The sequence below is a fragment of the Rhinoderma darwinii genome, chromosome 4 (genome assembly GCF_050947455.1).
Source record: "Rhinoderma darwinii isolate aRhiDar2 chromosome 4, aRhiDar2.hap1, whole genome shotgun sequence".
Classification (NCBI taxonomy): Eukaryota; Metazoa; Chordata; class Amphibia; order Anura; family Rhinodermatidae; genus Rhinoderma; species Rhinoderma darwinii.
In genome coordinates, this window is record NC_134690.1 from 170,925,767 (window position 1) to 170,951,359 (window position 25,593).

Here is a 25,593-nt window from a genome sequence, read left to right on the forward strand (position 1 = left end):
CTGCTACAGCGGTAGCGACGGCCACTAAGTGAAGAAGCGCCCGGGTGGAAAGGCGACTGCAATTAGTGTGTGTATCCCCGCTGGTAGTTGCAAAGGCGCGGGGATAGACACACCCGCTGGCGCCCCTCTTGCCGTGTGGCGGCTGGCGCCCTGTGCGACCGCACTGGTCAAACATAGCTAAGGCCGGCCATGGCTCCACACACAGCCCCGCTGTAGATAGCTCCAGACACAGCCCCCTGTAGATAGCACCACAAACAGCCCCCCTGTACATAGCGTCAGATAGAGCCCCCTGTACATAGCACCAGATACAGCCCCCCTGTAGATAGCTCCACACACAGCCCCCTGTAGATAACTCCAAACACAGCCCCCTGTAGATAGCTCCAGACACAGTCCCCTGTAGATAGCGCCACAAACAGCCCCCCTGTACATAGCGTCAGATAGAGCCCCCTGTACATAGCACCAGATACAGCCCCCCTGTAGATAGCTCCACACACAGCCCCCTGTAGATAACTCCAAACACAGCCCCCTGTAGATAGCTCCAGACACAGTCCCCTGTAGATAGCGCCACACACAGCCCCCTTGTACATAGCGCCAGATACAGCCCCCCTGTACATAGTGCCACACACAGCCCCATGTACATAGCGCCACACACAGCCCCATGTACATAGCGCCACACACATCCCCCCTGTACATAGCGCCAGATACAGCCCCCCTGTAGGTAGCTCCACACACAGTCCCCTGTAGATAGCTCCACACACAGCCCCCCTGTAGATAGCTCCACACACAGCCCCCCAGTAGATAGCTCCACACACAGTCCCCCTGTAGGTGCCACATTGCCGCCAGAGCGGAGAGCAGTAGAGGTAGCCAACTGCTGCTACTCTCCACTCTGCTTTGACGTCACTCACCGTCAGAAGAAGGCAGGAGCCTTGCATCGGCGTTCTCACTGGTGTCGATGCCGGTCCAAGGGGGTGGACCAGTCCAGTCACCTGACTGGTGAGGTCAGATGACAGGTCAGGTGACAGGTCAAGTGACTGTACTGGTCCACCCCCTAGCCGGCATCAATCCCAGTGAGAACACCGCCGCAAGACTACTGCCTTCTTCTGATCGCTGCTGCTGCAGAAACCGGGACTGTCCCGCCGGATCCGGGACCGTTGGGAGGTATGTAATAGTCTTAAACCAGATAAATCAGGAGCATGTCCTAAATGCATGGAATCTTAGACTGATTTGTACCATGGATTATGGTTGTGCCCCCATGTGCAAGATTTCTGAAAAGAGGTTGCAGTCTTCCTGGAAAAGGCCAGTCCTTATAGAAGATTACTAGGCCCAAATGCGGTGCTATTTCACACAGAATGAGGCCACAGAGGCTTAATTTACTACCAGTAATATGCATGTCATATTAGTGATAGCTAAGAGGTCATTGCTATATGAGGGGATTCGTTCAACTATGCCTGGAGATTATTTATTAGTGCGTTCCTCAGACAAAAAGAAATTGGCACATTGACTGCACCCTTTAAATTAAAGTATAGCTTCAATTGTACTTCAAGTTGTGCTTCCAACCTCAGCAGTTTCTGGAATTTCCAGCACCTTTGCACTGTTTCGGGATGGGGTAGGGGGACCCCCGTCAGGGAGATAGGTGCGGGTCCCAGAACTGGGACCCGCATCTTTCAGACATATATGGCATATCCTGTGGATATGTCATAAATATATTTTATGGGAATAAATAAGTCGACTGCACTATTGATGCGGTAAAAAAAAGGGAAACCTGACGGAATGGTGAAAAACAGAAACCTTTAGCAATGTTTCCATCACCATTGATGTCAATGTTGATGGAAACGGAAGCTAAAGTTTCCGTTCGCCTTTCCGTTGAGTGGTTCTCCCGACTGAAACCTCCGACGGAACCCCTCAACGGAAAGCCAACGCTAATGTGAACAGGCCCTTAAAATCCATCTTGTGTGTTGACTGCAGGGAACTTTGGAACACCCTGCCATTGCTTAGCAACAGATCCATGAAAATCGGATGGCACACGGATGCCGTCCGTGTGCCGTCCTTTTTTTTACGGACCCATAGACTTCAAAGGGCCCCACGGTCACTGAACGACAGACAAAAGTAGTTCATGCGCTACTTTTGCACTACTTTTAACGGTCACTTAAGAGACCCAGCAATGCAGCTGAAATGCTGCCATTGGCCATGAAGAGAAATTGAGGGAGGCCCCAAAAAGAATATTTGCACCAGGGCCCATGAGCCTTTAGCTATGCCCCTGAGATGAGCAGTTGCATTATATAATCACCCCATGCACCTAATCCTGCCATTTGTCGCCTCCCTAACTCAAATATTTACCTGTATTTGGATCTCTGATATTTTTGATCTTTTTAGTTCTGATGATTATGGGAAGAAATGTGCATTTAGACATAGGCAAATGTGGCACCTATGAACTCTGCACATCTTGAATTTTTATTTTGAGGAGGTGCAGAGGCATATCTAGGGGTTTAGCACAGGGGGGTGAAACATACCTGAGTGGGCCCCAACCCAGTATGCACCCCAATGCATTTTTACAACTGCAGCGGCGCATCCTAATCATAGTGGTTATCATTGTGAATGAGCAGGAGTGCTGTACTGTATATTCTACTATATTATCCATGATAATTAAAAGTTTGAGAGCAGTATAAAAGGCTGTCTTAAAGAAGCTCTGTCACCACATTATAAGTGCCCTATATTGTACATGATGTGATCGGCGCTGTAATGTAGATTACAGCTGTGTTTTTTATTTAGAAAAACGATAATTTTTGATGGAGCTATGACCTATTTTAGCTTTATTCTAATGAGTTTCTTAATGGACAACTGGGCGTATTTTACTTTTTGACCAAGTAGGCAGTGTGGAGAGAAGTGTATGACGCTGACCAATCAGCGTCATACATTTCTCCCCATTCATTTACACAGCACATAGCGATATAACTATATGGCTATGTGCAGCCACATAAACACACTATAACGTTACTCAAGTGTCCTGACAGCGAATATACATTACCTCCAGCCAGGTCGTGATGACTATTTAGAATCCTGATACTTCTGTAGCGTCTGTGTGATATTTACAGCAAGGCAAGCGTAATCTCGTTTTAAATGACAGGTTACATCGTAATCTCGCGAGATTACGCTAGCCTTGCTGTAAATCTCACAGAAACGCTGTAAAGGATCTGCCAGGCACAGCGGGGTTAACTCCCAGAACTAATCAGTCAGCACCTGAGAATACATCCCTGAGACTTACTCCTGCTTCCACCATTCAGGCTGGCAGGCTTAGGAGTGGGAGAGCCTATCGTAACCTGGCCAGACTCAGCTAGCTCCCGCCCTCGGTCTATTTAAGCCTGCACTTCCTGTCCCTCGGTGCTTGTTATTGCTTGTGTTTCCCTCCTTGTGGTTTCCTGGCCCAGCTACAGCTCCTGCTATTTTTGATCCTGCTCCATACAGACCCTGGCTTACCGACTACTCTTCTGCTTTTGGTTTTGTACCTTCGCACACTCCTGGCTTGACTCGGATCGTTCACCACTCTGGTTGCTCACGGTGTTGCCGTGGGCAACGGCCCCTTTTCCTTGCTTGTGTTCCTTGTATGTTTGTCGTGTTTGTCGTGCACTTACTGAGCGCAGGGACCGCCGCCCAGTTGTACCCCGTCGCCTAGGGCGGGTCGTTGCAAGTAGGCAGGGACAGAGTGGCGGGTAGATTAGGGCTCACTTGTACGTCTCCCTACCCCCTGCCATTACAAACGCTACAGAAGTGTCAGGATTCTGAATAGACATCACCTCCTGGCTGGAGGTAATGTATATTAACTGTCAGGACACTTGAGTGACGTTATAGTGTGTTTATGTGGCTTCACATAGCGATATAGCTATATCGCTATGTGCTGTGTAAATGAATGGGGAGAAGTGTATGACGCTGATTGATCACTGATTGGTCAACGTCATACACTTCTCTCCACAACGCCCACTTGATCAAAAAGTAAAACATGCCCAGTTGTCCATTAAGAAACTCATTAGCATAAAGCTAAAATAGGTCAAAAATGATCGTTTTATCTAAATAAAAAACACGGCTGTAATCTACATTACAGCGCCGATCATATTATGTACAAGATAGGCCACTTATAATGTGGTGACAGAGCCTTTTTAAGTACATTATACAAGTATAGCCGAGTTTAAATGCTATCTACTACATTATGTAAAACCGTAGAAAAGAAGGGGACTATTACATTAAGAATGACTAACAGGAGAAGACACGGCAGTCATCTCACTATCAGAGACACATCCTAATCTATAAAAGTTTAATAGCCGAATATAATACCAGATCAGCGGTATATCAAAAGGAGATACACATCCAAACCAACTTCATACTTGAAAGCAGTAGACTAGCCAAATATAAAGGAACCTGTCACCAGCATTTCACCTATTAAACCAGCAATACCTGGTGGTAGTGGGTGAAAAAATAATTTATATATAACCTATAATTATCTTCTTAGTCGGCTCTAAAGCTTTAGTATTCAGTTTTTTAGCGTTCCCACACCGTATACTAAAGAGCATAAAAGAGTCATATCTTCGTTTGAAAAGTCATATCTTCATCCCTCAAGTCTTCCGAGTTTACCGTGCCTCCTTACCTTTGATTGACAGCTCCACGCCTTACCCCAGCACACAAAATCCCACGCTTGTGCGTTGATGTCCTCTTCAGGTGTGGGCACAAAGGGACATGGGATTATTACGATAAAAGGTGCAAAATGTTTGCAGACCGTTATTTACAGTCGGAGGAGAAGCTTAGGAGAGGGGATAATGGCAATGAACTTTTGATAGCAGCGGCCAGTGAAGGATAAGTAAAGTTCAATAGGTGAAATGCTGGTGACGGGTTCCCTTTAAAGGGAATGTGTCGCAAATTAAAAAATTTTTTAAGTAAGTTACTTATTTTTATTATATTTATTTCAGTTTTTTGCTGTATTTATTTTTTTTTCTTCTACATGGTGGGATGTATTAAAAATTTAATAATAATTTGACATGTTTTCCTATGTTGGCCACCAGAGGGAGCACTACTAATTACAGCAAGGTGAATAAGGTAAAGCAAGCTGACTCACATCTGCTGTAAATGTGGAAGGGAATCTCACCCTCTCCCTCTTTTTGGCTACAAGCCAGGAAAAGGGGTCTTCAAATTGCTAAGCATTGTCCGGCTCCCATTCTGGGAGTGATTGTACAATGCAGCTTGTATACGCTATAGGATACACCAAAAGGATAAGGGTATGTTCTCACGCTTACTAAAAAAAGTCTGAAACTACGGATCTGTTTTCAAGGGAAAAAAAGCTCCTGATTTTCAGCTGTTTTTTAATCAAACTCGCGTTTTTCGCAGCGTTTTTTTACGGCCGTTTTTGGAGCTGTTTTTCTATAGTCAATGAAAAACGGCTCCAAAAATGGCTCAAGAAGTGACATGCATCAAAATACGCTTGATTACGCTTTTCATTTACATAATTGGTAAAGTGCGCTGTTAGTACATACAACGCGCTTTTTTACACACGCGTTTTAAAAAAAACTTATTGTGTAAATAAAGTAGTGTTGAGTCAATTCCTTTGCACGTAAAACAAGCCAAATGTTCCCATAGTCAATGGGAGTCCTAATTATGTGTCAAATGCTTGATTAAGCTTCCCATTTACTTCAAAGGGAAAGCAAGCCGTTAGTTTTTTACACAAGCGTTTTAAAAAAAAACGTTTTGCGTGAAAAAGAACAGGGGGGTTGTGTGTGGCACAGTTGCATGTTTGGGGGGATTTGTGTGTGTTTGTGGGGGGTGCTCGCCACTGATTCTTCCAAACAGCTGATAAGCGGCTATGAAGGATCAGCGGCACCCGTGCATACTCCGCTGCACGAAAATAGGACACAACTCTTCTGCGCACACTACACAGAGCTCTGCTGTGCATGCACACACACAGCTCTGCTACACACAGACAGTTCTGCTTCACACACACAGCTGTGCTACACACACACATCTCTGCTACACACACACAGTTCTACTACACACACACAGTTCTGATACACACACAGCTCTGATACACACAACACAGCTCTGCTACACACACACGCACACACACAGCTCTGCTACACATACACAGTCCTGCTGCACACACACAGCTCTGCTACACATACACACAGCCTGCTACACACACACAGCTCTGCTACACACACACACACACACACACACACACACTCTCACACAGCTCTGCTACATTTACACACAGCTCTGCTACACACACAATGCTCTGCTACAGACACAGCTCTGCTACACACATTCAGCTCTGCTACACACACAAACACACAGCTCTGCTACACACACACAGCTCTGCTATACACATATACACACATGCACACACAGAGTTATAGCAGGTGTGCGGAGGGTCACGAGGTGGGGGGGCCAAGCAGGGGGGGCTGTGAGAGAGAGAAACAGACAGAGACACACACCTTACCTGCAGTGTGGCCGGTCTTCATAATGGCGCCGGCTTTCCCCCTTCAAACCAGCTTCTGTAAAGGATTTGCCAGACACAGCTTCTGTGTCGCCGCCCGTGGGCAATCAGTCTGCACCTGCTCCTATGTCTGTGAGACTGACTCCATCTTCCACCACTCAGGATGGCAGGCTTAGGAGTGGGAGAGCCTATCACAGCCTGGCCAGACGGAGCTAGCTCCCGCCCACTGTCTATTTATACCTGCCTTTCCTGTTCCTCCTTTGCCTGTGTGTAATGGCCGGAAGGAGGTGAAGGGAAAGTGAGCCCTAATCTACCCACCGCCCTGTCCCTGCCTACTTGCAACGACTCGCCCTAGGCGACGAGGTACAACTGGGCGGCGGTCCCTACGCTGTCTAAGTGCACAGGAAAACAAACAGGGAACATGCAAGGGAAGGGGCAGTAGCCACGGAACGCCACGAGGAAACGGAGCGGCGAACGGACAGTCAGGACCAGGACGAAGTGAGTACACCCAAGCGGGCAAGGAGACAGAAGCTAGCCAGGGGCAAAGCAAAGAAGGTCAAGCAGAACTGCAGCAAGGCAGAAGCAAGGCAGAAGCAGGCTGGAGCAAGCAGCAGTGGGGCCAGGAATCCAAAAGAATTACAAGCACTGAGGAGAGAACAGGGCAGGTAATAAAGGACAGGGGGCGGAGCTAACTCCGACAGACCAGGCCGCGATAGGCTCTCCCACTCCTGAGCCTGCCACCCTGGTTGGTGGGAGATGGTGTCAGTCGAACAGGTCTGGCCTCAGGTGTGGATTGATTAATCCCAGGAGTATACCTAGATGAAGTACCTGGCAGATCCCTAACAGTACTCCCCCTTTTATGAGGGGCCACCGGACCCTTACTAAGGGGACCCGGTTTAGTGGGGAAGAGAAGGTGGAACCTCCTGATCAATACCCCAGCGTGAACATCACGGGCAGGTACCCAAGTCCTCTCCTCCGGCCCGTATCCTCTCCAATGGACCAGGTACTGGAGGGAGCCCTGGACCATCCTACTGTCCATAATCTTGGCCACCTCGAATTCCACCCCCTCAGGGGTGAGAACGGGAACAGGAGGTATCCTCGAGGGGGACCAGGACGGGGAGCAGCGTTTAAGGAGGGAGGCATGGAAGACGTCATGTATGCGAAATGATGGGGGGAGCTCCAGACGGAAGGATACAGGGTTGAGGACTTCAATGATCTTATAAGGTCCAATAAATCGGGGAGCAAACTTCCTGGACGGGACCTTAAGGCGCAAGTTCCTGGACGACAACCAGACCAAATCCCCGACGACAAACCGGGGGTTAGCAGAACGTCTACTATCCGCCTGAATCTTTTGTGCGCTCTGGGACGCCTCTAGGTTCTTCTGAACCTGGGCCCAGACGGTGCACAGTTCCCGATGAACATCCTCTACCTCAGGATTATTGGAACAACCAGGGGAGACGGAGGAGAATCTTGGGTTAAACCCGAAATTACAGAAAAACGGGGAGACCCCTGACGAGTTACTGACCCGGTTATTCAAGGAAAATTCAGCAAGGGGAAGGAATGAGACCCAATCGAATTGACAGTCAGAGATGAAACACCTTAAATATTGTTCCAGGGATTGGTTGGTCCTTTCCGTTTGGCCATTAGTTTCGGGATGGAAGGCGGAGGAGAAGGACAGATCAATCTCCAACTTTTTACAAAAAGATCTCCAAAATAAGGAAACAAATTGTACCCCTCTGTCAGAAACGATATTGACTGGGGCCCCATGGAGACGCAGGATGTGTTTCACAAACAAAGAAGCTAACGTCTTGGCGTTAGGTAGCTTCTTAAGGGGCACAAAGTGGCACATCTTGCTGAAGCGGTCGACTACCACCCACACCACCGACTTGCCCTGAGATGGAGGCAAATCGGTGATAAAATCCATGGAGATATGGGTCCAAGGTCTCTGGGGAATGGGCAAGGAACGTAGTAGGCCCGCAGGTCGGGACCTAGGGGTTTTGGACCTAGCGCAAACCTCACAAGCGGCGACGTAAGCCCTAACGTCTTTAGGCAACCCAGGCCACCAATAGTTTCTGGTAATGAGGTGTTTGGTGCCCAAGATGCCAGGATGACCAGATAGAGCGGAGTCATGGTTTTCCCTGAGTACCCTCAGCCGGTATTGCAGGGGAACAAACAGTTTGTCCCCAGGGACGTTCCCGGGAGCTGCACCCTGATCAGCCACGATATCAGAAGCTAAATCAGAATCCGTGGCAGAGACGATTATACCAGGGGGTAAAATACAAGCAGGATCCTTCTCAGAAGGAGGATTGGCCATGAAACTACGTGACAGAGCATCAGCCTTAATATTCTTGGACCCAGCCCTATAGGTAACCAAGAAATTAAATCTGGTAAAGAATAGTGCCCACCGAGCTTGTCTAGGATTAAGCCTCCGGGCCGATTCTAGGAAAACCAGATTCTTGTGATCCGTAAGGACCGTTACCTGGTGTCTGGCCCCCTCCAGGAAGTGCCGCCACTCCTCAAAAGCCCATTTAATGGCTAGAAGTTCGCGGTTGCCAATATCATAGTTACTCTCCGTGGGCGAAAACTTCCTAGAGAAGTAAGCACAGGGGCGGAGATGGGTGAGGGAGCTGGTACCCTGGGACAAGACGGCCCCCACTCCCACCTCGGAAGCGTCAACCTCCACAATAAATGGCTCCTCTTGGTTGGGCTGAATCAGCACGGGGGCCGAGATAAAGCACTTCTTGAGGGTCTCAAAGGCCTGGACGGCCTCAGGGGGCCAATGGAAGACATCAGCACCCTTGCGGGTAAGGTCCGTAAGAGGCTTAGCGACGACCGAGAAGTTGGCAATAAATCTCCTGTAATAGTTGGCGAACCCTAAAAAACACTGTAACGCCTTAAGGGAGGCAGGTTGGACCCATTCCGCCACAGCCTGAACCTTGGCAGGGTCCATGCGGAATTCATGAGGAGTGAGGATTTGCCCTAAAAATGGTATCTCCTGTACCCCAAAGACACATTTTTCAGTCTTAGCAAACAGATTATTCTCCCGAAGGACCTGGAGCACCTTCCTGACATGCTCCACGTGGGAGGACCAGTCCTTGGAAAACACCAGTATGTCATCAAGGTACACAACAAGAAAATTACCCAGGTACTCTCTCAGGATTTCATTAATAAAATTCTGGAAGACAGCAGGGGCATTACACAACCCAAAGGGCATGACCAGGTATTCGAAATGACCCTCGGGTGTGTTGAACGCAGTTTTCCACTCATCCCCCTCTTTGATGCGGATAAGGTTATATGCCCCCCGTAGATCGAACTTAGAAAACCATTGGGCTCCCTGAACCTGATTAAAAAGATCCGGAATCAAAGGAAGTGGGTACTGGTTCCTTACGGTGACCTTATTCAGGTTACGATAATCAATGCACGGCCTAAGACCACCATCCTTCTTCCCCACGAAGAAGAAGCCAGCACCTACAGGAGAAGTCGAGGGGCGAATGAAACCCTTGGCCAGGCATTCTTGGATATATTCCCTCATAGCTTTACGTTCAGGACATGAAAGATTAAATATCCTCCCCTTAGGAAGCTTGGCACCAGGCACCAAATCGATAGCGCAATCGTAATCTCTATGGGGGGGCAACACCTCGGAGGCCTCCTTAGAAAACACATCGGCGAAGTCCTGAACAAACTCAGGAAGCGTGTTTACCTCCTCCCGGGGAGAAATAGAGTTAACAGAAAGACATGACATAAGACATTCATTACCCCATTTGGTGAGATCCCCAGTATTCCAATCAAACGTGGGATTATGCAACTGCAACCAGGGAAGGCCTAAAACCAGATCAGACGATAATCCCTGCATCACCAGTACAGAGCACTGCTCCAAATGCATGGAGCCAACAAGGAGTTCAAAAACAGGAGTATGCTGAGTAAAATAACCATTAGCAAGGGGAGTTGAGTCGATTCCTACTACAGGGATAGGATAAGGTAAATCAATACAAGGCATCTTTAGAGACATAGCAAATTCCGCAGACATGATATTAGCAGATGACCCTGAATCCACGAAAGCACTGCCCGTGGCAGCCCGGCCAGCAAACGAGACCTGAAAGGGAAGCAAAATTTTATTACGTTTCACATTAACGGGAAATACCTGTGCACCCAAGTGACCTCCCCGATGATCACTTAGGCGCGGAAGTTTTCCGGCTTCTTATTCTTGCGCCTGGGACAGGTGTTCAGAAGATGCTTGTCGTCCCCACAGTAGAAGCAGAGACCATTCATTCTGCGAAACTCCCTACGTTGTCGAGGGGACATGGAGGCCCCGAGTTGCATAGGTACCTCCGAGTCCTCCGTGGAGGGGCGAGGAGACGGGACCTCGGGGGGGATCGCAGAAAAGTCAGAGGGGAGCACACTGAAGCGTTCTAGCTGACGTTCCCTGAGACGTCGGTCAAGTCGTACTGCTAGGGCCATAACCTGGTCAAGGGAATTAGACGAGGGGTAGCTAACCAGCAGATCCTTCAGGGCGTCAGATAATCCTAATCTAAACTGGCACCTTAGGGCCGGATCGTTCCCCTGAGAAGCTACGCACCACTTCCTAAAATCAGAACAGTATTCCTCAACCGGTCTCCTACCCTGACGTAAGGTCACCAGCTGACTCTCGGCTAAGGCAGTCCTGTCAGTCTCGTCGTAAATGAGTCCGAGGGCAGAGAAAAAACGATCAACAGAGGAAAGTTCAGGGGCGTCAGGAGCCAAGGAGAAGGCCCACTCTTGGGGCCCTTCCTGGAGTCGGGATATGATGATACCCACCCGCTGGTTCTCGGAACCTGAGGAGTGGGGCTTTAGGCGGAAATACAGTCTGCAACTCTCCCGGAAGGAGAGAAACGTCTTACGGTCCCCTGAGAACCGGTCAGGTAATTTGAGGTCGGGTTCTAGAGGTGAGGTGAGGGGTACTACTAAAGCAGCGTCACCCTGATTGACCCTTTGGGCCAGGGCCTGGACCTGTAGGGAGAGGCCCTGCATCTGCTGGGCCAGGGTCTCAAGGGGGTCCATGATAGCGTCAGCGTAGGAGAAATGGTAGACTAGGTAAGGGCTTGTAATTATGTAATGGCCGGAAGGAGGTGAAGGGAAAGTGAGCCCTAATCTACCCACCGCCCTGTCCCTGCCTACTTGCAACGACTCGCCCTAGGCGACGAGGTACAACTGGGCGGCGGTCCCTACGCTGTCTAAGTGCACAGGAAAACAAACAGGGAACATGCAAGGGAAGGGGCAGTAGCCACGGAACGCCACGAGGAAACGGAGCGGCGAACGGACAGTCAGGACCAGGACGAAGTGAGTACACCCAAGCGGGCAAGGAGACAGAAGCTAGCCAGGGGCAAAGCAAAGAAGGTCAAGCAGAACTGCAGCAAGGCAGAAGCAAGGCAGAAGCAGGCTGGAGCAAGCAGCAGTGGGGCCAGGAATCCAAAAGAATTACAAGCACTGAGGAGAGAACAGGGCAGGTAATAAAGGACAGGGGGCGGAGCTAACTCCGACAGACCAGGCCGCGATAGGCTCTCCCACTCCTGAGCCTGCCACCCTGGTTGGTAGGAGATGGTGTCAGTCGAACAGGTCTGGCCTCAGGTGTGGATTGATTAATCCCAGGAGTATACCTAGATGAAGTACCTGGCAGATCCCTAACACTGTGATTCTATTATGCTTGTTTCCTGGCTTGCTGCTGCTTGTACTACTCACCCTCTGCTTGTTATTTACCTTGACTTTTTGACCACTCTCCTGCTCAGCGTTTTGTACCTCGTTCTTTCCTGGTTTGACTCGGCTCGTTCACTTCTCTTGTTGCTCACGGTGTCTCCGTGGGCAGCTGCCCCGTTTCCCTAGCTTCTGTGTACCCTTGTCTCATTGTCTGTCTTGCACTTACTGAGTATAGGGACCATCGCCCAGTTGTACCCCGTCGCTTAGGACGGGTCGTTGCAAGTAGGCAAGGACTGAGTGGCGGGTAGATTAGGGCTCACCTGTCTGTCTCCCTACCCTGTCATTACATAATCACAGGCCCATATACCTAGTCTATCCTGGTCCCTGACACATCTATGGACCCCCTTGAGACCCTGGCTCAGCAGATGCAGGGCCTCTCCCTACAGGTCCAGGCCCTGGCTCAGAGGGACAACCTGCGTGATGCTTCCATGGTAGTGCCCCCCACCTCACCTCTTGAACCCCACCTCAAGTTGCCTGACCGGTTCTCAGGGGACCGGAAGACTTTTTTCTCCTTTCGGGAGAGTTGTAGGCTCAATTTTCGCTTAAAGCCCCACTCCTCAGGTTCTGAGAGCCAACGGGTGGGTATAATTATGTCCCGGCTCCAGGAAGGGCCCCAAGAATGGGCCTTCTCCTTGGCTCCTGACGCCCCTGAACTTTCCTCCATTGATCTTTTCTTTTCCGCTCTCGGGCTCATTTATGACGAGACTGACAAGGCTGCCTTTGCCGAGAGTCAGCTGGTGACCTTACGTCAGGGTAAGAGACCCGTTGAGGAGTACTGTTCGGACTTTAGGAAGTGGTGTGTAGCTTCTCGGTGGAATGACCCTGCCTTGAGGTGCCAGTTTAGATTGGGTCTGTCGAACGCCCTGAAAGACCTGCTAGTTAGCTATCCCTCTGCTGACTCCCTAGATCAGGTTATGGCTTTAGCGGTACGACTTGACCGACGTCTCAGGGAACGACGACTTGAACGTTTTTTGCCTTCTCCTCTGACTCCCCCATGATGCCTCCCGAGGTTCCGTTGCTTCGTTCTTCCACGGAAGACTCGGATGTACCTATGCAACTCGGGGCCTCCGTGTTCCCCCAACAACGTAGAGAGTTCCGCAGGAAGAATGGTCTCTGCTTCTACTGTGGGGATGACAAACATCAAGTGAACAACTGTCCTAGGCATAAGAATAAGCAGCCGGAAAACTTTCGCGCCTAAGTGATCATTGGGGAGGTCACTTGGGCGCACAAGTATTTCCCGTAAAGATGAAACTTAATAAAATCTTGCTTCCCTTTCAGGTCTCTTTTGGTGGTAGGTCTGCTACCGGCAGTGCCTTCGTGGATTCAGGGTCTTCTGCTAATATTATGTCTGTGGATTTGCTATGTCTCTAGCTATGCCATTGATTGATTTGCCTAAACCTGTCCCGGTAGTGGGTATCGATTCCACTCCTCTTGCTAATGGTTATTTTACACAGCATACCCCTGTTTTTGAACTCTGTGCTCTGTACTGGTGATGCAGGGATTAATGTCCGATTTGGTTTTAGGCCTTCCCTGGTTGCAGTTGCATAATCCCACGTTTAACGTGAATACTGGGGATCTTACCAAATGGGGTAATGAATGCATGACGTCATGTTTTTCTGTTAATTCTATTTCTCTCCCTGAGGAGGTGAACACTCTACCTGAGTTTGTTCAGGACTTCGCTGATGTTTTCTCTAAAGAGGCCTCCGAAGTGTTACCTCCTCATAGGGAATACGATTGCGCTATCGATTTGGTACCAGGAGCTAAGCTCCCTAAGGGTAGGATATTCAATCTCTCTTGTCCCGAACATGAAGCCATGAGAGAGTATATCCAGGAATGCCTGGCCAAGGGTTACATTCGCCCCTCTACTTCTCTGGTAGGTGCTTTCTTCTTCGTAGGGAAGGATGGTGGTCTTAGGCCGTGCATCGATTACCGGAACTTGAATAAGGTCACTGTAAGGAACCAGTACCCCCTTCCTTTGATTCCTGATCTCTTCAATCAGGTTCAGGGGGCCCAATGGTTCTCTAAGTTTGATCTACGGGGGGCTTATAACCTTATCCGCATCAAAGAGGGGGATGAGTGGAAGACTGCGTTTAACACGCCTGAAGGTCATTTCGAATACCTCGTCATGCCCTTTGGGTTGTGTAATGCTCCCGCGGTCTTCCAGAATTTCATAAATGAGATTTTAAGAGACTACTTGGGGGTATTTCTTGTAGTGTACCTTGATGACATACTTGTGTTTTCCAAGGACTGGTCCTCCCACATTGAGCATGTCAGGAAGGTGCTCCAGGTCCTTCGGGAAAACAAACTGTTTGCTAAGACCGAAAAATGTGTGTTTGGGGTGCAAGAGATACCATTTTTGGGTCAAATCCTCACTCCTCATGAATTCCGCATGGACCCCGCCAAGGTCCAGGCTGTGGCGGAATGGGTCCAACCTGCCTCCCTGAAGGCGTTACAGTGCTTCCTGGGATTCGCTAATTATTACAGGAGATTTATTGCTAACTTCTCGGTCATCGCTAAGCCTCTTACGGATCTCACTCGCAAAGGTGCTTATCTCCTCCACTGGCCTCCTGAGGCTGTCCAGGCTTTTGATGTCCTTAAGAAGTGCTTTATCTCGGCCTCAGTGCTGGTTCAGCCCAACCAAATGGAGCCATTCATCGTGGAGGTTGACGCCTCCGAGGTGGGAGTGGGTGCTGTCTTGTCCCAGGGTACCAGGTCCCTCACCCATCTCCGTCCCTGTGCCTACTTCTCCAGGAAGTTTTCGCCCACTGAGAGTAACTATGATATTGGCAACCGCGAACTCTTAGCCATTAAATGGGCATTTGAAGAGTCGCGCCACTTCCTGGAGGGGGCTAGGCACCAGGTAACGGTCCTTACCGACCACAAGAATCTGGTTTTCTTAGAATCTGCCCAGAGGCTAAACCCGAGACAAGCTCGATGGGCGTTATTTTTTACCAGATTCAACTTTTTGGTCACCTATAGGGCTGGGTCTAAAAATATTAAGGCTGACGCACTGTCGCGTTGCTTCATGGCAAGCCCTCCTTCGGAGGAAGATCCTGCTTGTATTTTGCCTCCAGGTATAATCATTTCCTCTATTGATTCTGATTTAGTCTCCGAAATTGCGGCTGATCAAGGTTCAGCTCCCGGGAACCTTCCTGAGAACAAGCTGTTTGTTCCCCTGCAACTCCGGCTAAGGGTACTTAGGGAAAATCATGACTCTGCACTATCTGGCCATCCAGGCATCCTGGATACTAAGCACCTCATTGCCAGAAACTACTGGTGGCCTGGGTTGCTTAAAGACGTTAAGGCCTACATCGCCGCTTGTGAGGTTTGTGCTAGGTCCAAGACTCCCAGGTCCTGACCATATCTCCATGGATTTTATCACCGATTTGCCTCCATCTCAAGGCAAGTCGGTGGTGTGGGTTGTAGTAGACTGCTTCAGTAAGATGTGTCACTTTGTGCCCCTCAAGAAACTACCCAATGCTAAGAAGTTAGCTACCTTGTTCCTGTCAATATTGTTTCTGACAGAGGGGTACAATTTGTTTCATTGTTTTGGAGAGCCTTCCGTAAAAAGTTGGAGATTGATCTGTCCTTCTCCTCGGCTTTGCATCCTGAAACTAATGGCCAAACGGAGAGGACTAATCAGTCTCTAGAACAATATTTAAGGTGTTTTATCTCTTACTGTCAACATGATTGGGTCTCATTTATTCCCCTCGCCGAATTTTCCCTTAATAACCGGGTCAGTAACTCGTCAGGGGTCTCCCCCTTTTTCTGTAATTTTGGGTTTAATCCACGGTTCTCCTCCGTTTCACCTGGTAGTTCCAACAATCCCGAGCTAGATGTCGTTCATCAGGAACTGTGCACAGTCTGGGCCCAGGTAAGAAGAACCTAGAGGCGTCCCAGAGCATACAAAAGACTCAGGCAGATAGAAGACGTTCTGCTAAAGCCTTGTTTGTGGTCGGGGATCTAGTGTGGCTATCTTCTAAAAATTTGCGCCTTAAAGTCCCGTCCAAGAAGTTTGCTCCCCGGTTTATAGGGCCATACAAGGTCATTGAAGTCCTTAACCCTGTCTCCTTCCGACTGGAGTTGCCCCCGTCTTTTCGAGTGCACGACGTCTTTCATGCCTCCCTCCTTAAACGCTGCTCCCCGTCCTTGGCTCCCTCGAGGAAACCTCCGGTCCCTGTTCTCACCCCTGAGGGGGTAGAATTCGAGGTGGCCAAGATTGTGGACAGCAGGATGGTCCAAGGCTCCCTCCAGTACCTGGTCCATTGGAGAGGTTACGGGCCTGAGGAGAGGACTTGGGTACCCGCCCGGGATGTTCACGCTGAGGTATTGCTCAGGAGGTTCCACCTTCGTTTTCCCAATAAACCAGGTCCACCTAGAAAGGGTCCGGTGGCCCCTCATAAAAGGGGGGGTACTGTAAAGGATTTGCCAGACACAGCTTCTGTGTCGACTCCCATGGGCAATCAGTCTGTACCTGCTCCTATGTATGTCAGACTAACTCCACCTTCCACCACTCAGGATGGCAGGCTTAGGAGTGGGAGAGCCTATCACAGCCTGGCCAGACGGAGCTAGCTCCTGCCCACTATCTATTTATACCTGCCTTTCCTGTTCCTCCTTTGCCTGTGATTCTATTATGCTTGTTTCCTGGCTTGCTGCTGCTGCTTGTACTACTCACCCTCTGCTTGTTATTGACCTTGGCTTTCTGACCACTCTCCTGCTCAGCGTTTTGTACCTCGTTCTCTCCTGGTTTGACTCGGCTCGTTCACTTCTCTTGTTGCTCACGGTGTCTCTGTGGGCAGCTGCCCCGTTTCCCTAGCTTCTGTGTACCCTTGCCTGTTTGTCTGTCTTGCACTTACTGAGCGTAGGGACCGTCGCCCAGTTGTACCCCGTCGCTTAGGACGGGTCGTTGCAAGTAGGCAGGGACTGAGTGGCGGGTAGATTAGGGCTCACCTGTCTGTCTCCCTACCCTGTCATTACAGCTTCTCTGCTGGGTCGCTCTGAACTGCGCCTGCGTGTCTGCCTGCTGCCTAAGTCCCAGCCGAGCCTGTCTTGCTATTGTCTGAGCTACCACAGGCAGACCTATAGGACCTATTGTGTCCTGTTCGCCAGCTGCCATACTGTCAAGGTGGTATGGCCCCGTGGGTCCACGTACCCAACGTGACAGTAAGCTCAAGGCATGGACCCCACTGGTCGATCCAAGACCAAGATGACGTCACAAGAGATGCGGGCGGATATGCTAGACCTCCGGTCTCGACAGGACCAACTCCTCCAGGCATTGAACATTATTGCACATCAGCTGGAGGGGCAAACTGCCGTTCCTCCTACTATACCTCCTGGCAGTACAGATTCTCCGGCTACACCTCCTGATCCCCGATTTTCTTTGCCGCTACCTCACCGCTATGATGGAGACGCGAAGACCTGCCGTGGATTTTTGAACCAGTGCCAGATCCACTTTAGCCAGTATGCAAGGGCATTTTCGACTGATGGTGCAAGGGTTGCTTTTATCGTCTCTCGACTCACTGGCAGGACCCTAGCATGGGCGAACCCTAGCTGGGAGAGACAAGGACCTGAGACCTGTGACTTCCAGAGGTTCCTATGGATATTTTCGCATGGTGTTTGAGAAGCCTAGACGAGTCTCGTTGGCAGCTGCCTCCTTGCTGAACCTACGCCAAGGAGACACGTCCGTGGGCGTGTACGCCATCCACTTCCGCACCCTGGCGGGAGAATTGTTGTGGAACAATGAGGCCTTGGTGGCTACATTCTGGCAGGGACTGTCTCCTGAGATTAAAGACGAGCTTGTCGCCCAAGATCTACTGTCTACCCTGGATGACCTCATCCTTCTGGCCGCCCGGATTGATAGAAGGATTCAAGAACGGTTCCAATAAGCTCTTCCGGAGGAAAGACTCACTAGCCCGATTTCTACTTTGCAGCAACCCCTGCTGTCCTCAGTTGCTGATCCTCCAAAGGAGTCTGTGAGGATGGACCAGTTTAAGCTGTCTACCCAGGAGAGACCTCGGGACTCTGTCTATATTGCGGCCTCGGAGGCCATCATGTGCGTCTGTGCCCCCAAAAGCCCCAGAGCCTAGGGTTGGTGGGAGAGACAACCCTGGATGAAGAAGGACTTTTGTCTAAATTGTCCATTTCCGTGACCATAGTGTCCGGCAAAAAAACGCAGCGGGTCTCTGCTTATCTGGACTCTGGATCCGCTGCTAATTTTATTTGAAGAGACCTGGTGGATCTTCTCCCATTGCCCACAACCCCTCTGGAGAGGCCTTTGATGACCAAGCCACTGAGGCTCCAAGTGGGAGCCCTCCATTCCGAGCTCATCTCGTTCTTTGTCCTGGCTAAAGCCGTCAACCCTGTGCTGCTGGGCCTGCCCTGGCTCCGACTACATGCCCCAGTCCTGGACTGGAATTCTGGAGAGGTTCTCCAGTGGGGTTCCGAGTGTCTGAACCGCTGCCTGGTACAGATTCTTTCGGCTCAGCCTCTTCTGCCTCAGTCCTTGACAGGATTGCCTTGTCGTTATTCTGCATTCTTGGATGTCTTCAGCAAGATAGAGGCGAAGACGCTGCCCCCACACTGGGCGTATGACTGTCCTATCGAGCTGATTCCTGGTGCATCCATTCCCCGTGGTAGGGTATATCCTCTCTCCTTGCCAGAGACTCAGTCCATGTCTGCCTATGTTAAGGAGAATCTGGAGATGGGCTTCATACGGAAGTCCTCCAACACGGCAGGGGCCGGGTTCTTCTTTGTCAAGAAAAAGGATCGTTCTTTGCGACCCTGCATCGACTACCGGGGTCTCAACCAGATCACGGTAAAAAATAGATATCCGTTGCCATTCATTTCTGAACTGTTCAATCGTATTCGAGGAGCCAAGAGTTTTTCGAAGCTAGACCTGCGTGGGGCTTACAACCTAATCCAGATTTGCCGGCGTGACGAATGGAAGACGGTATTTAACACCCGTGACGGACACTATGAATATCTAGTAATACCCTTCGGTCTGTGTAATGCTCCCGCGGTCTTTCAAGAGTTCGTTAATGACATCTTCCGTGACCTCCTCTATGTTTGTGTTGTGGTTTATCTTGAAGACATCTTGATTTTTTTCTACAGATCCGATGACTCATCGGAGACATGTCCGTCAAGTTTAGTTGCGGTTAAGGGAGAATCGCCTGTACGCCAAGTTGGAGAAGTGCGTGTTTGAGAAAGATGCTCTTCCCTTCCTGGGCTACATCATCTCGGATCAAGGCCTTAAGATGGATCCTGAGAAGGTTAAAGCCATTATGGAATGACCACGCCCTCAAGGCTTGAGGCCCATACAGCACTTCCTGGGATTCTCTAATTTCTACAGACAGTTCATTCCACACTTCTCCTCACTGACATCTCCTATCTCTACCCTCCCCAAGAAAGGCATGAACGCCAAGGTGTGGACTCCTGAGGCAGAATCCGCATTTAATAGCCTAAAGAGTGTGTTTACGTCAGCCTCTATCCTCCATCATCCGGATGTATCTCGACAGTTCTTGTTGGAGGTGGACGCCTCCTTTGTCGGTGCTGGCGCACTCCTGTTCCGGAGCGGTTCCAAGAGCAAGACAATGGTATGCAGCTATTAATCTAAACTCTTCTCTTCCGCAGAACGCAACTACACGATTGGGGATCAGGAGTTACAGGCCTTCAAATTGGTTCTGGCGGAGTGGAGACATCTACTAGAGGGTGCAGTTCATCCTATTTTGATATTCACAGACCACAAGAACCTCACCTATCTCCAGACGGCCCAACGACTGAATCCCCGTCAGGCCAGGTGGTCGCTGTTCTTTTCCCGGTTCCAGTTTGAGCTCCACTACCGTAGGGCCGACAAGAATGCGAGGGCCGATGCCTTGTCCAGGTCGATCGAGACAGAGGACACTATGTAGTATCCACAGAATATCATTAATCCATCCTGCATTATCCCAGTCAACCCTCTGCAAGTTAGAGACATTCCCCGGGGAGGACTTTTGTGCGTCTGGCAGACAGAAGAAGAATCCTCTGCTGGGGACACAGTTCCAAACTGGCAGGTCACGCGTGTGCCCGTAAGACCCAGGACTTGATTGCTCGTCTGTTCTGGTGGCCCAAGCTACCCATAGACATCACAGACTTTGACTCCTCCTGCACGGTGTGCGCAGCGAATAAAGTTGCCCACTCCAAACCGGCTGGCCTGCTCCAGCCGCTGCCTGCGCCCGATGCCCCCTGGCAGCATATTGCTATGGACTTTGTCACGGACCTGACTCCCTCTGCTGGATGCAATACGGTCTGGGTGGTGGTGAACCGATTCTCCAAGATGGCTCATTTTGTTCCACTGACCGGCCTACCTTCTGCTTCCCGACTGGCCAATCTCTTCATACAACACATCTTCCATCTGCACGGCTTGCCTCTGCATATTGTGTCGGATTGGGGGGTTCAGTTCACATCAAAGTTCTGGAGAGCCCTCTGCGGACTCCTCAGTGTGAAGTTGGACTTTTCCTCAGCCTACCATCCCCAGTCCAATGGTCAAGTCGAGAGAATAAATCAGACTATGGAGAACTATCTACGACACTTTATCTCTAGGCAGCATGATGACTGGGTGCAGCTGCTTCCTTAGGCTGAGTTCTCCTACAACCACTACACTAGTGAGTCCACCGCCTCCAGCCCATTCTTCATTGTCTACGGCCAACACCCACAAATACCTCTCCCTGTTTCCACTACGTCCCAGTTACCTGCAGCTGACTCTACATTCAGGGACTTTCTACAGATCTGGCAGCAGACCTGATCTTCTATTCTGCTGGCGGTCAACCACATGAAAAGAAAGGCAGACACAAGAAGATGAGAGCCTCCCTAGTTTCTTGCAGGCACTAAGGTCTGGCTGTCCTTTAAGGATATCCGTCTGAGGATGCCATCGTACAAGTTTGCTCCCATATTCCTCGGAACACTTCGAGATTTTACAAGAAATTAACCCTGTATCCTGCAAGCTTCGGCTGCTTCCGACCCTCAAGATCCCCAACTCCTTCCATGTCTCCCTTCTGAAACCTGTGGTCCTGAACCACTACTCCAAGATTCCTAGTCCTGCAGTGGCTCCCAGCGGTTCACCAGATACTTTTGAAGTTAAGGAGATCCTGGACACCAAGAGAGTAGGTGGAAGAACCTTTTATTTGGTGGATTGGAGGGGGTTTGGTCCTGAAGAGAGGTCCTGGGAGCCACAGGAGAACCTCAATGCTCCTACCCTTCTGAAGAAGTTTCTCTCTTGCTCTGGCCCCAAGAGGAGGGGCCATAAGATGGGGGATTATGGTCATGCCCATGGCCACGGGCCGTCAGGCTCCCTCAACTCCTGACAGCCGCAGCCATGGATCTGTGAGCGCTGGTCCCCATCTCCTCCTCAGGAGAAGCCAGCGCTCACTTCCGCTTCTCCCAGCCGGTTCCCGTAGGGTGCGCACGCACGCTTGTGCCCGCTCTCAAAGGGCCAGCATGCCCGCCTGAGTTAAAGTGCCAAATTAGCCCATGAGCACCCTGGACTATAAGAGGGGCCCAGCCCCTTCCTGAGCTTTGTTGTCGTTACCCTAGTCTGTCTATGCAAATGGTCTCCTAAGTGTTTTCCAGTTCCCTGTAACCTGTATCCTGTGCTATCCTGGTCAAGTGCAGTATTGAGTTGGAGTCGTGCTGCGCTGAGTCCCACACCTGTCCTGCTTCAACACACCTGGTGTCTGCCTGCTGCCTAAGTCCAAGCCGAGCCTGTCTTGCTATTGTCTGAGCTACCACAGGCACACCTATAGGACCTATTGTGTCCTGTTGGCCAGCTGCCATAGCGTCAAGGCGGTACGGCCCAGTGGGTCCACGTAGTCAATGTGACACAGGGATGATGGGTAGTTCAGTCATCATCCCTGTATTAACCCCCATCATCCCTGCTTAAAGCAGCCATTATCCCTGTATAATTTCAGAACGGGATACATCGTGGAGGGGTGCTTGCTCACCCTCTCCTCACACACATGCAGGCTTCTCCTATTCCTGGCGGGCAGCATTAGAAGCGTGCACTAGCAGACGTGCCTAGCGTGCGCGCACGTCTGCTAGCTTGAATGACTGTGTGGCCGTGCACAGTCATGTGAGAGCGGCAGTAGAAGAGCGGAGCAGCGGGAGAGGAGGTCCCCACCATCTCAGTGGGCCCGGGGCCACCCTCCCCCTGCCCCCCACTAGCTACGCTACTGAGGAGGTGTTGTGCAACTCAGGCTCTCCTTGAAAGTTTTCACCGAACTGTAGTGCAGATTTGCGGGGAGAATCGCCGCTGCAGAAAGTGGAGCAGATATAATGAGGTGCAGCCCGGCCTCCTGTGATGACGCTGCAGCCCATGTGACCGCTGCAGCCTGTGATTGGCTGCAGCAGTCACATGGAATAAAACGTGCTTCCAGGAGGCCAGCAGCATCGGAGACAGCTGGGGGAACAAGGAGTCGTCACTATGGCAACGCCAGTGATGTAAGTATTGCATTTTTTTTAAATTAAAATACAGGAAAATGTTTTCTTTTTCAGATTTACAGTTTTTGTGGCAGATTCATAGCTCTTTTGCTGCAAAAATCACAAAATTTGCTATTTGTTGCAGATTTTTACCTACCTATTGAAGTCAATGGGAAAATCTGCATCAAAAGTGCAACGATTCCGCATCATAAATTTAAATGCTATGGATTAAAAAACTGCAGCCTTGGTCAATTTATGCACATTTTCTCAGCATGTTTTTTCCACAGAGCATGAATGAGATTTATTCAAATCTCATCTACTTTTTGCTACTGTAACACCCTGCCGATTTTTCGTCTGCAGATCCCGTTGAAAAATCTGCAGTAAATCCACCATGTGTGAACATAGCCTTATGATGGTCATGCAGTTAAAATAACTTCTAGCCAAGCACTCGTTCAGCCAATAGCTTTTTTCCAAGACTCCATTATGAACTTGCATGCTTGACTTAGGCTATGTTCACTTCTGTGTCAGGGCTCTGTTCCAACGTTCCGTCAGAGCTTTTCGTCGGAACGGAGCCCTGACTGACACAAACTGAAACCATAGGTTTCCGTTTCCATCACCATTGATTTCAATGGTGACGGATCCGGTGCCAATGGTTTCAGTTTGTCTCCGTTGTGCAAGGGTTCCATCGTTTTGACGGGATGAATACCGTAGTCGACTACCGTATTCATCCCGTCAAAACGACGGAACCCTTGCACAACGGAGACAAACTGAAACCATTGGCACCTGATCCGTCACCATTGAAATCAATGGTGATGGAAACGGAAACCTATGGTTTCAGTTTGTGTCAGTCAGGGCTCTGTTCCGACGGAAAGCTCAGTGGGAACGGAGCCCTGACGCAGATGTGAACGAAGCCTTAACTGACCGATCATGTTTATTGGCTAACCAGCCGCTGCTAGTCATCTGTGGCAGGGGCTTATCTCCCACTCGAACAAAGGATTGTTCATGTTGAAATCCAACATGCCACCATTTCCCTGACATCTGCTGATAATGGCAAAATCTACAGGTTTGGCAAACTTTTATCTTCATTTTTCATTTAAACAGATTTAGTAGTTCTTCAAAGGGGACAAGTAAGAATCTGCATTCATGTATAAAGTATCTTCTATCTGAGAAATATATATCCTACTATTGAAAAAATTATACCTAGGCCTTATTCACACGAACGTGTCACACAGACCTATTCCTTTCAATGGGGCCATTCAGAGTTTTTCACGCAGTGTGTTTCCGTTGAGTGAAACTCACTGCATGTCCTATTCTTTGCGTTTTTTGCGCATCACGCACCCTTTGAAGTCAATGGGTGCATGAAAATCACGGACAGCACACGGATACACATTCGTGTGCTCTCCATGTTTCACGCACAAGTTCATAAGAAATGAAGTGAGAAAAATTTTTAAATTAAGAAATGTGTTCATAAACAAACATCAACAACTGATGCCAGACGGAACACACACGGATGCAACACGGAACTGCAACGCATGACAAATGTGTCCGTTTTTGTGGACGCAAAACAGACACGTTCATGTGAGTCAGGCCTTAAACTGTACAAGTAGCCCAGCCCATTAAGTGAAAGATTTGAACTGTGATCTATGTGCTGTTTTATAGGCTCAGGATGATCCTTCTTCCACAACAAATGAGGATAACTTGGTTCAAGTATTGCTGGATTTTGTGCTGGCTGGTTTTGAACCTATTAAATCCACACTACGGTGGGGATTACTGTACATGGCGGTCTACCCAGATGTACAAGGTAACTTTTTTTCTTTGCACGGTTTTTTGGCAGTCTTAATATCGTAGTAGGGGAGGAATGTTTTTTGTAAGGGTATGTGCACACGGCTTATTTAAGGACGTAATTCGGGCGTTTTACGCCTCGATTTACGTCCGAAAATGCGCCTCGATAGCGTTGGCAAACATCTGCCCATCCATTAGAATGGGTCTTACGATGTTCTGTGCACACGGGCATTTTTTTTACACGCCGCTGTCAAAAGGCGGCGCGTAAAAAATACGCTCACGTCAAAGCAGTGCCTGTCACTTCTTCAGAAGTAATTGGAGCCGTTTTCCATTGACTCGATGGAAAAGCAGCTCCAATTACGTCCGTAATGGACGCAGCGAAAAAGCGCCTCAACATGCCATTACGGCTGAAATTACGGAGCTGATTTCTCCTGAAAACAGCCCCGTAATTTCAGCCGTTACGGACGCTGCCGTGTGAACATACCCTAAAAGTGACATGCTTAAACAAGATGTAAGGGGTGTTCCTGGCACACCTATCTATTAGAAATGTTTAGTTAAATGGCTTTAAGAAATGTATTCTGTACATGTGTGTTCTCTTTACAGGACTGTGGAATTTCCAGAGGGTTGGTAAGGGGTGCATCATGCTGCTCTTTAGCGTAAAGAATTGATGTTATTGTGTTTACTACTTGCATTATGATCTGGTTGGCGGTGGTTTCTTTAATAAAATGGGTATTGGCCTCCGGTGTTGCTTGCGACATGGTGGCAAGGGTTCTTACCCTGGTTCTCACCGGAAATACAGTAGTTTACCAGTTTTATTAGAAAAATCATTAGTCCTGTAAATAAAAAAAAAATTCTAAATACACAACAAAACAAAAAAAAACCTCTGTATAAGTCAAGCTTTCAGTATGCAAATGACTGGACCCCCCCCCCCCTCCCCAAAGATTTGGTGATCCCAGCATCTTCCCGCAACTCCCCACCATTGCCTACAGTCTCAGAACATGAGAATCTGTTGGCTATGCAAGATCTCGTGGCTTTGTATAAAAAAAAGTGCTATCTACTACATTACTATAGCAGTTAATGGTTGAGAAGCATTAATACTGCAGTTATCGATTGATGATAATGAAGTAGATAACGCTCTTTTAGACACAGCCAGCAAGATT

General features: G+C 49.4%; 1 protein-coding gene across 1 annotated transcript in view; it reads left to right on the forward strand.

Moving 5' to 3' along the window:
• Positions 1 to 25,593, forward strand: part of LOC142759561 (cytochrome P450 2J2-like) — a 141,967-nt gene that overhangs the window by 75,078 nt on the left and 41,296 nt on the right. The window contains exon 6 of the mRNA XM_075861863.1: positions 24,311 to 24,452. Within this exon, the coding sequence (XP_075717978.1) occupies positions 24,311 to 24,452 (142 nt within the window). The remainder of the gene's footprint in view (positions 1 to 24,310; positions 24,453 to 25,593) is intronic.